General features: G+C 54.8%; 1 protein-coding gene across 2 annotated transcripts in view; it reads left to right on the top strand.

The window, feature by feature from the left end:
• Positions 1-15653, top strand: part of GRIN2A (glutamate ionotropic receptor NMDA type subunit 2A) — a 79080-nt gene that overhangs the window by 2487 nt on the left and 60940 nt on the right. The window contains exons 2-3 of one of the 2 annotated variants that reach the window (XM_058157822.1): positions 3957-4137; positions 5406-5828. In XM_058157822.1, the coding sequence (XP_058013805.1) occupies positions 5409-5828 (420 nt within the window). In that variant the 5' untranslated portion in view covers positions 3957-4137; positions 5406-5408. Of the gene's footprint in view, positions 1-3160; positions 3291-3956; positions 4138-5405; positions 5829-15653 lie in introns of those variants that run through there. The other variant, XM_058157823.1, reaches the window with a different exon arrangement.

Genomic DNA, 15653 nt, shown 5'->3' with positions numbered 1-15653 from the left:
GACCCACTCCGGCCTCGTGGCAGAGGATCGTGGAGAGTCTCAGGCCACCTGGGTAGATCTGAGGTGACCTGAACTTCTGCCAGCTTCATGGGGGCCTCTGAGCAATTGAACAGAAATTGAGCAGAATAATTCTGCTGCCTGCCTCACACATGGACACGCAGCCTTCTGCAGACCCAAATGTTCCCGTGTGCCCGAAAGGCCCTCTAGGACAGGGGTCTCCAACCTTGGCAACTTTAAGACTTGTGGACTTCAGTTCCCAGAGTTCCCAGAGAAAAGCTGGCTGAGGAATTCTGGGAGTTGAAGTCCACAAGTCTTAAAGTTGCCAAGGTTGGAGGCCCCTGCTCTAGGACCTTGGATGACTTTTCTCCACTCTCAGAAGCAAGTAAGAGAGAGCATTCACAAAAAGGTTTGCTTAAAAAAACACAAAAAAAGCTTCTAGCCCTCATGAGTTCATGCCCGGTTGGATCCAAGAGATGCCGACTGATCACCCAGGTCCTCTGAGTCGGAGTCTCGGTCTTGGCTTCATCCCGTGAAAAGAGGAAATGGAGGCCAGGAAAGGAATTCAAAAGAAAACCACACAATTTTGCAGTGGATTATTGGTCTCCTGGTCCTCAGGAAAGTGCCCAGTGCGAGAAGGCAGCATTCGCAGTGGTGTCTCTGCCAGCCACTTCCAGCTTCTAGAGCAGCTGAAGCTGGGAGAGGACTGAACCGGACCCAGTTCCTGGTGACTTTCTGGACACGTCCACCACATTTTCTTGGCAACGGCCCAAAGCTTAATTTATTCCATGCAGCTGCTGACCTGGAGTATGGTGAAGGCCTCGGGCACCTCTTCTTGGCCTGCATGCCCATCCAGCATTTTCCTCCTGCCAGGGCTAAGCTATGCCCTCCATGAAGCCCCCGGGCCAAGGAGGAGCACCCCATCCTTCCCCCGGGCCTCTCATTCAGCTGCTGCAGGGCCTTGGGCATTTTCCCCCTCCAAATCCAACTGCTGCCTTCTCAGGACTTGCTGGATGTTGTGTTTTCAAAGCCCCACATATCTTCCCCCCCTTCTCCCCCCTTCTCATCCCTCTATCCCTCACTCCCTCTGTGGCTACTAAAATCCTCCGGCCCTCCCTGATCCAGAAGGGGCTCGCCCAGCTAAGCTGCCCTTCTTTTCGCCTCCGCCTTTTTACATTCCTACCGGGCCTTTGCGCCGTCTCTTCTCTCTGCATCCGCTGCCTCGGGTTCCTGCTGCATCCCCAATTCCTGGCCTTGATTGTCCAACACGGAATCATAAACTTGCGGTGACTGTAAGAAAACACTGGAAGGTTCTGGAGACTCAGATTCTGGATTCTGGGTCTGCATGCCAAGGGGTCAGGCCCACTGCCGGGGTCTCAAAGCCACAAGGCGGCCAACAGTAGCATCCGTGGGGCTAAATCTGATGGTTTTGGTGTAATTTATTCCCTGGTGAGGGAAGATAGTATGGCAGCTGAAATTGGGGCATTGCTAGGATCTTGGAAAGAACTTGCTGCCCAAACAAACCAACTCTGTGTTTCTCTCTGGACTTCCTCCAAAGCTGGCCCCTTCAATAGCGCCCGTGTGATGCAAGTGAACCTGCTTTGAAACCTCTCTAGCGCTACCTAAGCCCAAAATAGACTCATTTCCATTCAAAGGAATTGGATTTCTGCTGTGTCTTAATTATTTTTGAATTGAAAGTGTGGTGTCTTTTATATTATGGAACGCTCTTCCCCAGTCTCTTCCCCTCCTCATTTCCCCCTCTCCTCTGTAGGGTAGCTTAAGCCCATGACATTTCCAATGGGGCAGGGGAAGAGAAAAGGGGAGGAGAAGGAGACCCCTAAGCCCCGCACCTGCAGAGTTGGACATAATAAAGAGGGCTACTTACAGAAGCTGCCGAGAGACCTTCTTAAGATGGCTTCATCCAGCAAAGCTGCCCAGGTTGTGGAGCTGGGGCCATCAGTGGCCCTTCCGGCAGGAGGGAAAAAGCCCTTTTCTGGGTCAGTCCCTTGGTGAGCCCAGCAGCCCTTCCCTGGCTCCACCCTAAACTCAGAAGGGGAGGGGGGGAAGACTTGCAGTTTTGAGGCTGGGCTCCCCCCACTTAGTTTCCTGAACTCCAGTTGGCACAATACGCTAAGCCAGGAATCGTGAACAAACCATCTTCTATGGCTGTGCTGGATGTCTGGTTGGTTGGGTCAGGCCAGGCTAGGCTGGTGCCCAAGACTCACATCAGGGTTCTGGATCAAGCAGAACTCTGGACTCATACTTGGGCTCCGTCAAGGGCAAACGTGGCTGCCTGATTGCTCCTGCCAACTTTATACACTCTTGAGAGTTTTTAAACCAGGTTTATTTGTTTTCTGTAATTCGTTGCGGCCTTTTGGGGGCAAAAAACCCTGTTTCCCTTGAGGAGGGGGCTGTTTTTGAAGGAAGGAAGCTGCACAGGGAGTGGCTGCAGCCCCCTGATGGATCAAGACACCCACCCACCCCACCCCACCTGCCCTCTATGGGGCGTCCCGGGGGGCTTCCTGGCAGAGACACTGCAGCCCGGTTGCCCATTCGCGGCCACCTGGATTGGCCACCCCAGCTTCTGCAGAGATCAGCCCGGTCGGGTCGGCGCGTGTGCCCGCCGGACTCTGCTCGTCGTGGCGGGTCCGCGGAGCCCGGCCATCCAAGGAGACGCGGCCGGGCCGGCAGGCCCCCAAGCGGGCCCCCGGCTGAGCCCCGCAGCGACTCCGCCCCCTCCCCTCCCCGCCGCGCGGGGGAAGGGCCTCTCTCCGCCTGTCCGCCCGCCGGCGGGCTGGCTGGCTGGCTGGCTGGGCTACTGCGCGGCTGAGCTCCGCCCGGCGCCGGACTGCAGCGCCGCCGCTGGTCCCGGCCGAGGCAGCGGCCGAGCGAGCACGCTCCGCAGGGCAGACTCTCCCCTCCGGGACCCGAGCGGCGGCGGCGGCTGGCTCTGGCTTCGGGCAGGCGCTGGGCTGCGCGGCCGCCCTCCCGCCCTGCGTGCCACCCGGCCGTTGCCCTCGGCCCGCGCGCTCCGCCAAGTTGCTTGGGGGAGGAGAAGGAGGAGGGGGCGGCAGCGGCGGCAGAGGGAGCCGCGCGGGCGCTGCGGGCCGGGAGGGGAGGGGAGGGGGCGCAAGGCGCAAGGCAGTGGCTGCCCCTCCTGCGAAGGAGCCGAGCCAGGCGCCCCGGCGAGGAGGGAAGAGCCGGCGGCGGCGCGCCTCTGCCTGCTGCCCGGACGGCCTCGGAGATGCGGGGCGGCCGCCCCCCGGGGCATTATGGCGAAGGCCGGCGCTGCGGTGAGTAGGACAGCGCGGCCGGTAGCTTCGGGCCCCAGGCGCGCGCGACGGGCAGGAAGGGCTTCCCCGTTTCCCCGCTACGCTCCGAGTCTGGCTCTAGCGACAGCCCGAGCGCACCCGTGCAGGGTGAGCCTTCCCGGGCGAGCAGCTGCGGAGCGTGGCGGGGCTGGCTGGTTGGCGGACTGGCTGCGTCTCCGCAGAGCCCCCGCCCGGCTTTGCGTCCTCCGCGGTGAGGACGTGCCCGGAGCCGGTGCGGGCGAGGGGAAAGCGTGGGGCTGGCCGGGTCGCCGTCCCTCGGAGGGCTGGGAGACCCGGCCTGGCCGAGGCAGCGGGACCCGCAGAAGATGGCGAGGCAGCCCCCGGGGGTCAGTAATGCCCCCCCTCTCCCTCTCGCGCTGGGGCCGTCCGGAGGGGCCACATTACCTTCCCCCCCGCCTTGGCCGGTGAAGGCGATGGGATTTGTAGTCCCATACTCCCGGAGGGCGGGCCGCAGCTGGGAGGGTGTCTCTGGGATGGCGCTTCGGCAACTTTTTCAAGTGCCGCCGCCGCTGCCGCGGTGTGTGAAGGTGTTTGTTTAAGCGGCTGTTTGTTTTGCATGCCTGGAAGCGGCCTCGCTTCCTCCCCTCGCCGCCGCTCACCTGGCCGGCCTTCTTCTAACCCGCCCAGAGCCCGTTTGCACCGAGAGGGCCCCCCGCCGCCAGAGGAGGCGATGCGGAGCGCCGACCCCAGCCCCGGCGACGGCGCTTGTGGAAGGACGGACGGCAGCCCCCCTTGACGCGCGCCGCTGAGCAGCCCTGCGAAATGCCAAACTTTGCGGCCGCCTCGTCTACCGTTTCTCACGACCCCGGTAAGCAGCAGAGCCGGGAGGGGAGGCGGGCGGGGCCAGGGGTCGCTCCGGGCTCGCCTTTGTCTTCGCTCCACAACGGGACGGGGAGCCAAGAATGGCCGGCTGCAGTTTTGAAGGGGCGCCCCCCCGCCCCGCAGTCGCCCAGCCAGCCAGCCAGCCAGCCTCGTGCGCCCTTCAGAGCACCGGCCGAAACGGAATTAGTGAGGCGAGTTTAAAAGGCCCACGTAAAGCTTCGTGGTTTCCCCCGGAGCTGCTTCTCCTTTTCACAAAAATTCTCGCCTGATCTGACTGCAGTGGGGGCGGGGGGGGGATGGTAAATCTGCCCTGCAACAGATCCGACCTCTGAGGCTGCATCCAAATGCAGTCTGCAAAGAGGGGAGGGGAGGGGAGTGGGCAGGGGCTGCAGTGACCCCCCACTTCCCACGCACTCCCCCCTCCCCCTCGAGAAAGCAGATCTTTTAGGAGCCCTGCTTTGCTGAAGCTGTGGGGGTCGGGGGTCGGTGAAGTGGCCACACTGAGGCCCCCCCTTAGGCTGGGGGGGTATGGTCTGGCTGGGAAGATGTAGGACCCCTTGGCGAGGGCCTGTCTCAGCAGCAGCAGCAGCAGCAGCCTCTCCAGAAGGCATGGCGAGGTGGGGGGGGGTTCCTTCCAGGAAGAGGTCTGAGGCCGGGCCCCCAATCCTGCAGGAAGGGCCCCTTCCTCCGTGTCCCCTAAGCAGCCTGTGCTGGGAGGCCCAGGAAGGGAACAGCCAGGAAGGTCCAGCTGCCGAGGGACAGGTGGAATCAGCCTGCCTGAAACTGTGCTACAGATGCGGCTGGTTCAGCTTGGTCAGCCAGCCATTCCACTGGCCAGGAGGCTGGAGGATGCCCCTCTGAGGAGCTACCGCTGGTTTCCCTTCACTGACTGCGGCAGGCCGAAAGGAGCACCCTGCCTGGCTCAGCAGCTTCTCGACAGGCAGTAGCCCCTCCCCGACTCCCCTCCCCCTGGCTGCTGCGTGTCCCCCACCCCACCATCCTGGGCTGCTTCTCTTTTCTGTCCGTAAAGGAGGGGCCTTGCCCAGTTGCTCCTGCATGGATGCGACACGAGGCGGTTTGGGCTGCCGGCTCTGCTCTGAAGCCAGCGGAGGGTTGGGGAGAGGCAGAGGGACGGTATGCGGTGCCCTCGCCCCTTCAGAGGGCCTGGCGGTCTGGGGTCTGCCTGCCAATGGGTCTGCCGGCCCCTCCGGCTGAGCAGGAGGGCGCCCGGGTTCACTCTGGCCCCCTTTGCAGGGCATGGTGCTGGTCAAGATGGCATGCGTGTGCTGGAATTTGCTGGTGCTCCACGCGTTTCTGGCGGACCTGGCCCTGGTCCACGGGGCGGAGAGAAGTTCCCCCATCCTGAACGTCGCGGTGATTTTGGGGAGGATCCCGAGCGTCACGGAAAGAGACGTCCGTGCTCTCAGCAGCCGGGATGTGGCAGGGGGGCTCCCCACTGACGTTAACGTGGTGCCCCTCCTAATCAACCAGACCGACCCCAAGAGCATCATCACCCACATCTGTGACTTGATCTCGGGCACCAAGATCCACGGGGTGGTTTTCGGAGACGACAGCGGCCAGGAGGCTGTGGCCCAGATCCTGGATTTTATCTCCTCCCAGACTCTGATCCCCATCCTGGGCATTCACGGCGGCTCCTCCATGATCATGGCAGAGAAGGTAAGGGGGCGGGGGGCTGAGGACACCATGGTTCCTCCACTCTGGGTGTCACAGGGTGGGGAAGGGGGCTTTTGTCTGGGGGGGGCTGCAATCGTGCCTTCTCTTGCCATTTGGCGCCGCCTAGAATGCTGTTCTCCTTGATAGAATCAGTGCCATGCTGGTCCATTTATTTGATGTGGTGTAGGGTCTCCTGCTTGAGCAGAGGGTTGGACTAGAAGACCTCCAGGGTCCCTTCCAACTCTGTTGTTCTGTATTTCTGAACATGTACCTCCCCAATGGTGCTCTTTAAACTCAGCTCCAGGCTGGGGAGGCCTAGTGAAGGCCTTTCTCTGGAGATCGGCCAGGGGAGGACTTGGAGTGGGGGTCAGCCTGGAGAGGGGCCTCACGTTCAGGCTGGCTATTTTCCCTCCTGGATGTAGAAGAAGCTCTTCCTGCTGACCTCAGTGTCTGTTTTATGGAATCGGGTTTACTTGCCAGATGAAACATCCTGGAGTTTTTGATGGTGTCGGAGGGAGGGGGGGGGCGGAATTCCTTCCTCCCCCCCCCCCCCGGGGGATCTCTTAGGCTAGAGATCCTTCTGTGTCTGATGTTCCTGTGCTGCTTCCCGAGGGTTGTTGGGAGACACTTCTCATGTGCAGAGGTTGCATGAGTTAGCCATAAGGTTGCTCCAGCAGGGTCACACACCTCTTTGTGGGCGCGGCCTTGAATCCAGGCCTTGGTGTTTCAGGCCCTTGCCTGGATGTGTTGGCAGCTTCTGGGGCAGTGACTGGACAGGGGAGAGGAGGTGGCTTGTGGAGGCAGGGATGGATCACAGGATTGGGAGGGGAGGACTTTGTAAGTGGGGTCAGCCGGTCAGAGGTGATCCTCTTGCAGGCCCATGGAAAAATTCTGGTCCGGGCGGTTGGCTTGACGGGCTCCAGGCTGAACTGGCTGCTGTCCTGCAGAGACTTTGTTACTAGCAAGCGAGAAGGTCAGAGACCACCCAGCATCCAGCAGATGTGCAGATGGCCACCCGAGTGGAGCCAGGCCACTGCTTGGCATTGTGGGTGCTTCAGTAGAGCTTCCATGCCAGATGCCAGACAGGGCTGGATGGCTGTTGATGGCTGACTCCCCAGTCAGCCTCTTGTACAGCTGGGGGTGCCTTGTCTTGGTGATGGCCTATGTCCTCTTCCACCCCATGCTCGAAGGCATCCCTTAGAGGCCGGCGCAGCTGAGAGCCACATCGGTTTCTTGCTCATTTCCACCAGTGGCCGGTGCCACGTTATGCGGCAGTGAAGCTCACCGGGTAAAGGCAGCCTGCACAGAGGAGAACTTCCTTTGCCTTTCGAGAAGCAGCCCAGGGCTGGTGCCCCTCAGAGGTGCTAAGCAGGCTTACCTTGGGGCCCCCTGGCATGTTTGAAGGGCCCCGCTGACCTGTATGGAGTTATTTAGGATCAGGGTAAGGCCAGAGGGGGCTTGTTAGGGGCCCCTGCCTCTCTGGACTCTCCTTCTCTGCTGATTCTTCGGCCTCCCTTCGCTTCTCTCCCGCTCTTCCTCTTCTTTTTTTTTTTTTTTAGTAAAAAAGTTTTATTTCCATTTTCCAACAACCTATTCAATATACAGTCTCTTATTCAACATTAGTCATTAACTTTCATTTGTTACTTATTCGGACCTGCCCAGCTACCACTTCCTTCCTTAACAAACCTTTCCTCCTCCCTTCTCTACTTTCTTCTACTTTCTTCATCCTTCCTCTCCTTCGCTTTTCTACATCCTCTCCTCCTTCCCTACTCTTCTCTTCCACCCTTTCTAACCCTCTCTCTTTCCCCTTTCTTCTTCCTCTCCTTTCCCCTTTTCTACCTCTCTCTTTCCTACCTACTTTCTTCCTTCACTCTCTCCTCTCCTTTCCATTCCTTCTGAAATGGCAGCTGAGCAGCCCCAATTTCATTTCAAATTATTTCTATTTCTTAATTACATATCTTCAATCATTCCTTTACATTGATCCTTCATTTCCCCCACTCTCTCCCCCTCCCCTCCTCCCCTCCCACCCCCCGAGACTTCCCAGAACAAAGTACAGGGTATAAGATTAACAATCATAAATTAAAATACAACATAAGTCATAATCCATAGTCACTCCTCTCTCTAAGACCTTAACTCCCCTTCCAGAAACAAAAAAGTACATTCTTCTTCCAGTCCATTATATATCAGTCCATTCCACTCCTAAAATCTTCAGAATCTTCCAATTAAATTAGTATTTCCAGTTCATCAATAAAATACATAGTTTTTAATATCCAATCTTCATCAATTAACACCAAATATATATCAATCCATTCCACTCCTGAAGTCTTCAGAATCTTATAGTTTTTAATATCCAATCTTCATCGATCAAGACCGATATTCCATCTTCCAGTATTCATCAGAAATTCTTTTATAATATACCTTTCTTCCTTAAACAGTCTCCCAAATATAATTCATATTTCCAGCTTAAATTCTTAAATTTTTATCCAATCTCCAAAAGTAAACAATATTCTATCTTCTCATATCTTTAATGTCACTTACATAAATCAAATAACATTGCTAATATTAATATTTCTTCAATTTACCTTACAACTGTCAGATAACATTATTAAAATTATAACTTATATCCAAAATATATCAATTATAACAATTAAATTCTATTTAACCAACATTACATCCATAAATTTTTCTATCTGTCCTCCAAAAGTTAAACAATATTCCATCTTCCAATTCCTTTATACCTCACATATATCAAATAGTAACACCTTATACCCAAAATAAGTCAGTTGTAAAAATTAAACCCTATACATATATTTAAAAAAAAATACCATCAAAATCACATCTTAAGCATTCTCCTTCCCCTTGTCTTCTATCTTACACATTTTCCACCATCTGCTCATCAATCAGCTTAACATCTAACAATAAAGAATTTCCAATCTTTAATATATTGGTGTAAAAATCTCTTGTTTAAAAACTTATTAAGAAAAGATAAGCTTCCAAAAGTTCCTATAAAAATAAAATCCATATTTGAAGTGAAGAAGTTTCCAAGATTTTAGTAGTTAGTTCTGTTTGCTTAAGAGCCATTCTTAAACTGTAAAATCTACCAAAAAGAGAAAAAAAAATTCAATAAACTTTTCTTCTTAAACATTGTGATAAAGAAAAAGGTAAAAAGAAAAAAAAATCATTAACAGTTCTTATTCATTCCATTTAAAAAGTAGCTTGTTATGTTCTTCTCTTCCTTTGTCCTTTTATAGTTTCACTTTCCTTTGTATATTGCAAACGCCATTTTAAATCCACTCAAGTTGAAAGTTAGTTCAAAGGAAAGCTATTTAAGAGCTGAAGTTAAGATTTATTACTTGCAAATTCTTGCTAGTCCTCCTACTTTGTTCTGTCTGTGTTGAGTTCTCTTTAAAAATAAATCTTGGCACAGAGATGATCGTGGCTTCTTGTTCTGTATAAACAGAAGCACCCTGGTCATGGAGCTTCGTCAGGCTAAAGGGGAGCTCTCACCCTTCGATCCCCTGGTTAAATTCCAGGGGCTCCCGGGGAGCTCTACCCAAACCTGACCACTCTTCCCTCCCCCTTCTCCCGGGGGAGAGAATTCCAAACCGTTTGACAGCTCATTTACGCTGTCAGGGACGGTTTGACGAAACCCAGGGCAGACGATCCCAAAGGAACGTCCACGAAGCCTGCGTTGCCAGCGGAAGTCCCCGCTCTTCCTCTTTTTGGGAGCCCTCCCCTCCGTTGAGACTGTGCCACACTGGCTGGGTTGGGGTCTCGGGGAAGTCTGGCACGGACGACTGCTTGGGTCGTGCTTGGCTTTCTTTGGGGCTGAGAGACTCAGGTGGTGGGGGCCATCCCTGAGCTACCCAGCGTAGTCTCTTCCCTTCGCACGTGGTGCCGCCTCTGAATCATTCTTTACCCACAGGGTGGGGTGAGACCCCCACATTTCTTGCTTAAGCCGAGAAGATCTTCTCTCCCAGCCAGAGCAAAGGGGAGCCATCGATCGATTGATCTCGGCCGTGATCTGCCCGCTGCAGTTTGTGCCCCTTGAAATGCAGCAGGGAGAGGGCGGAGGCATGGGAGTGGGCAAGCCCCCTGCCTCCTCCTACACTGCATCTCCAGGGCTGCCTCTACAGGGCAGCCGATGGATGGGCCGACATTGTGGGGTTACTGCTGCTGCTTCCCCAAAATCTCAGCTGCCACCACATCTCTCCTGAAGGGCTGGGGAGCCAATCTTGCCTCCACTTATGTAAAGAGTTGAGGATTCAGGGGGGGCTGATTGACGGAGGCTGTTTCTGGCTTTCCAGGAAATGCTTTCTCAGGGCAGCTCGTGTGGCCTGTTTCCCAACAGCCACTGAGCCTCTCCTCCCCCCCAAACAAAGGCCAGATTAGGAGAAGAAAGCCCCCCAGGTAGCCTCTCTTCTCTGCCTCCCAGGTTCTGCTCACTATAGAGGCTGCTTCTGTGCAGGGGAAAGGAGAGAAAGAGAGAGAGAGAGGGGGGGGATTGATTGTCTTGAAACAGACCTGTGGATCCAGGGGGCATGTGTGTGTGTGTGTGTGTGTATGTGTGTGTGTCTCTCTTCATCACCCAAAATGCTGTGTCAGTGCTGCAAGTACCGCGCAACTGAGGCAGCAGTGAAGTGTGTGGACAGGTGTTGGCAGCCCATCTGGAAGGAGGGGGCCCCAGGGGACCCCCTCACCCCCTTCTTTCCACAGGGATTGGCATCCAGTGTCCACTTCTGGTTCTGATGCTGGGCCTCCAGTGGTGGTCAGCTGGAAGCCTCGTTTGCTGCCCGGTTGCACACCAGAGCTAGTTGGCCCATGTATAGTGAGGGCCTTTAGCCAAATCTTCTGCTTTTGAGCTGTGGGCCGGGTTGGCTTCCTGGGAGGTGTTCTGGGCGCCTCACAGGGAAGGCCAGATGGGGGGGGGATGGGACGGGGGACAAATGACAGATCCGAGTGGTGCAGGGGCCATCCACGCCAACCTGCAGCTCTCAAGCACAAGCAGGCCTTCTCCAGCCGGGCTGAGCTGCTGCAGAGACACCAGATTCTTCTTGGCTGAAGCTGATCAGAAGTCCACAAAGAAGGGTTGAGTTCACCCTCGGCACTAAGACATCAGGTCACCTTCTCAGTTTTATGAATGTGGCCAATTGCAGTCTGTTCAAGCAACTGTGGGTGAACAAAGCTTAGTTCAGTGCTGTGTGCAAAATGGGCGTCCTGGGGGCCTCCCCTGCCTGCCTCCCCCTATGTGGGCACAGCTGAGAGGGTTTAGAGGGAGGGGTGAAATTCAGCCGGTTCTATCCGGCTCGGACGAACTGGTAGCAGTGGCTGTGGGAGGCTCCGCCCACCCACGCGGACGTCACAACGTTGCTTTTTTGTGATGATTTTAAGCCTCTGTGCATGCGCAGAAGCCTTTGCGCAGCTGCAGATGAGGGCGTGTGGGGCGCACATGCTTTTGCAAACCAGTAGGGAAGGTAAGCAAATTTCACCCCTGCTTAGAGGGCGGTTAAAGGGTCAAATGGTTGGTTTAAGCCACCTGTACAGGTGGCCCCTCCCCCACAACCCGCCAGCCCACAGGTGTCACGTGGCAGCTGTACCCGAGGCCTAGAGGCGGCTCACCCCCCCTCCCAGTCACTCAGCCCCAGGGCTCTCCTGGGCCAGCCTTCCCTCCCCAGGACATGGAGGGTGAAGGTTAGGGCCCCTCCCACTCCTTTCCCAGCTGCAGAGTCCTTTGGATTCCTCTGACCTCCCACCTTGGAGAGATGTCTACCTCAGGGCCCCTCGGTTGGTCCATGAATCCATCCAAAGCCAACTTTTGCTTAATGCGGTACCTCCAGCCTGTTTGTCCCCCGCTTCCTTTTATACCCCACTCTTCTCATCTTTCTCCTCCCCTTAAGTGAAAGACCCAAATTGGGAAGGTCTGTGCGGGCCCATCATGCGAGTGGCCCTCTTTTGTACCTCGTCCCGCAGCTCCTTTTGGGCGGCCCATCCGAGGGCTGCAGCCCACCCTGCTGCAGGGATTTCTTCCTTGAGCAGGCCTTAATCCGGTCTCAGCTCCCCAATAAAAAGGGGCCCCCTGACTTCAGGATTGAGGGTTCCCCAGAGGGAAGCCCGGCGCCTTGTTCAGCTTGGCCCCCTGCAGGCCAAAGGTGCCAGTGGAGCTGCTGAAGGATCTTGTCTTATTTGTATGGAGTAAACAGAAGGAGGTCCATATTGGTTCTGTCAAACATGTTTTCTTTCTCCGCTTTGTCATCTATTAAGGGTGCCTGAGAACATGCTGGCTTTAACTGGATCTGACAGTTTAATAGTTTTCCTCTTTCCCTTTTTCATTTTGGTGCAATGGGGAGAGCAGAACACTTGACCAGGCCTTTTAGACCTGGTGAGGCCTTCAAAGTTATTGTTGTTTTAAGTTGTGGCACTCAATTCTGGGTCTCTCGGGGCCCCCGACTCTGCGGCCAGTTCTCGCAAGTGGGGAACCCCGGGCACCGTCACGATTTGTGTGGGTGGCGAGGAAATAACTGTAAAGATTGGCACATGGCTGTTATTAGACTTGCACTTGTGACCACGTCGGTTGCCAACTGGCATGGGAAGTGCCCGACTGAAGGACTTGGGGGAGTGTTTGGATCAAAGGCTGAACTCAAACGCGCTCAAGCACAGCTGGATTTGCTTACTTAGGGCTTATTGTACAAGCTGTGGTTGGCTGGCTCTCTTTGGCCGGCTGAGGAAGGAAGCGCAGCTCAGAGCTTCCATGACTCCATACACAAAGCCCGGCGTGCCATAGCCAAGCAAACCACTTACGGCTTGAACCCCATGCAAATCTTGGTTGCTGCCCGCATGGGAGATCTGCTCCCCTCAACAATGATTCCGACTTGCGTTGGAGAAAGTCGGGGAAACATGGCCTGTTTTTGTATCCGAGGCACGATCAATAGGGGTTCGTTGCCCTTCGCCTTGGCCTGTTGTGGCCAGGGAAGCGTTGTGATTTCCCAGCTGTACTTTCTGGCTTGCTAGTTGTCTGAATCCAGACAGCCTCATTCGTGCATCTTGCTTGTCTTTTGGACTGAGACCCCGTGATTGGCAAGCCGTGATTTAGGATTGAGTGTAGGACATCAACAAAGCCTTGCTGCTGGTTTGGCCATCTGTCCATAACTCCGGGGAAAGGTCCCCATGCCGTCCCAGGCAAGAGTCTCCATTTCAAAGAAGGCAGATTTGGGGGCTTCGTAGGACAGTGAGGCCAAAGTAGGCAGGGGTCTCCTAGATACTGGGGTGTCTCCTGGCTTGCTACCTCTTTGGCCCCTCATGCAACTCTCCTTCTGCTGGGGTCCCCCAAGCACTTGGAGATTTCCCAGCCCACCGGGAGTCCTGGCATATGGGTCTTAGCCCCCTCCTCAGGGTTGGGCAGGGTAAAGGAATGTAAAGGGGATTCTGGGAACCGATGGGCCACTGAGGGAAGGGAAATGGCCCCTCAATCCAGGCAGGGAAGGTGGAAAGCACTCAAGGCTGCCTCCCTTGCCGGCTGGGGAATTCTGGGAGTTGAAGTCTTAAAGGTCTTAAAGTTGCAAAGGTTGGACATCCCTGCACTAGGCTTCCATGCCAGCTGGGGAATTCTGGGAATGGAAGCCCGTCCACCTGAAAGCCGCCAGGGTTGAGAAACACTGTGGTAGAGTCCTCCTCGGGAGGAATTCAGATTAGGAAAGGTGGGTTTAAGCGTTAGAGGATAGAATAGAATTCTTGATTGGACACGCAAGGAATTTGTCTTACAAAACAGATCACCAATGGTCTGGGCTCTAATAAGGAGATGCATCAGGAGATGGACTGAAAATGAAGCCTCACCTCCAACTATGCCGTTTCTCCTTCCCCTCCCCCGAGGAGGCTTTTCTCCACGGCAGGCAGCAGCCGAAGCTTTGAAAGTGCCGCATGTTCCGAGCATGGCCTGCTTGGCTGGGACTGGTCTTCAGGCAAGAACATGATGGGCCGAAGATGGAGCCATGAATGTTTCATGGCGCTAAGTGCTCAGGGTGGAGGTTCTCCCACATGGAATCTGACTCCAGGAAACAGGCTGGGTTGCACATTGCTGGACTCGTGCTCAAACGGCAGATTTCCTTAATGGAGAATACGGGTTCTTCTCGGGGTTTTTTTCCCAAGCAAGAAAGCTAATAGGTTTTAGTAAAGATAAATAAATAAAAATACAAGCCGGATTTTCTTTTTTTTTTTAAACGGCTGACATCCAGCTACAACATTTCAGCTTATATAATTGATTCAACATCACCTAGGTGGCCCCATGCATACTCTCCCCCACCCGCCCGTTGGTTGCAACCTCTTCCTTGTTGCCCCTTACATCCAGGAGTCACAAGAAAGAATTCGGAGGAACTTGGCTTGGAAAACCGAGGAGCTGCGGAGCGAAGGGGCCGCTTAGACTTCCTTCCCTTCCAGCATCCAGGCCAGGGCCTGTGAGAGATAGTTCTTTGCTAAGAAAAGAAAAGGCACGGCAACCAGCTGGGTTCTCGGCCCTTTAGACCTGGCTTGGAGCATCTTTTTCACCCCAATCAAGAATCCAACGTTACGTCGGCATTGGGACTGTAAAATCTTTCCTGGGGTCAAACTGGGCCCATCCACGGCCGGGAACAGCCTTCCTCCCGACCTGGGTTCAACACTTCTACCTGAGTAAATATGGAAATATCTGCTGATTTAGGGATGGCTGTTGGCTTCCAGCTGTCAGATGCACCTAACAGCCAAAGACGTAGATTTCTGCCGTTGATATAAAAAGGAGCTGTTGGGTAGTTGGACGGGAGCCCGAAAGGAGATCAAAGTTGCACATTTTAAGAGCTGCCAGTGAGCTCCAAGGAGTGGCTGATGCTATTTATTTGAGGAGTGCTTGACAATCTGTCTGTTTGTTTATTTCAGGAAAAAAACCTTCTGGAGAATTTTTTCCCTGGGGCACATTTGGCCATCCGCTTGCATTTCTCGGTGGCCACTTTCACCCTTCCAATGTCTTCCGGTGAGAAAAGCCCAAAGAATGAATCCCGCTGGTTTTGACCCAGTGTTTTATTTCCCACCGTGGCTGACCAGTCGCCCTTGGAGTGCTTATGAGTGGGGGAGGGAGGCTCCTCCCCCCCCGCCCCAGGTGTCCCCTCAGGCAATGCTGTAGCCCCCCCCAGCGGCTGCTTCTCCTTTCCTGCAGGCGGGCAAAGCAGCTGCCCTGGGTGGGATGCCAGTCACGGTGGCCGGGGGGATGCAGAATGCACGGCTTGGTCTTCAGCAGTGCCAAGAGGGGATGCAGAGCACCTTCAATGCCACCCAGTTGGAGAAGAGGAGGAGGAAGTTGTGTTTACCCAAAATAGATTTAGAAAACATGACCTAAATCTCCGGCGCTCACTGCATCCACCTGCCGCGTGCCAGGCAACCTGGCCTGGGCGATGGGGGTCAGAAGGCTGTGGGGCCTGTACTCCACGAGAGTTGGGCCTGTCACCCCCCCCCTGCACCTTTATCCGCCATGCTTGTTCAGATAAGGTGCTCTTAAACCGTCTTGGGAAGATCCAGCTTGGAAGTGGTGGGGAATGCCCAGTTTAGAAATAAATGCATCAGTTCTGCAAAGTTGCCGGTTCCCTTGAGTACTAGGTGGATGTTCCAGGTATAGTGGCAGTCTACCTGCAGTTAGCAGTTTTAGAGAATAAAGGAAGGGAGGGTCTCTACACGTTGGAGGTCTCTAGCAAGTTTTGGCTTTACGTAGAACTTCGCAAGACAAGAAGGGAGACAATTCTATGCTACTGAGTTCCTGGGACAATCCTGTGGCCACCTTGATTTTTTTGGGGGGATAATTTTATGCTCATC

This window comes from Ahaetulla prasina, chromosome 14 (genome assembly GCF_028640845.1).
Source record: "Ahaetulla prasina isolate Xishuangbanna chromosome 14, ASM2864084v1, whole genome shotgun sequence".
NCBI lineage: Eukaryota > Metazoa > Chordata > Lepidosauria > Squamata > Colubridae > Ahaetulla > Ahaetulla prasina.
The sequence above is the reverse complement of the archived record's forward strand: the minus strand, read 5'-3'. Positions and strand labels throughout refer to the sequence as shown.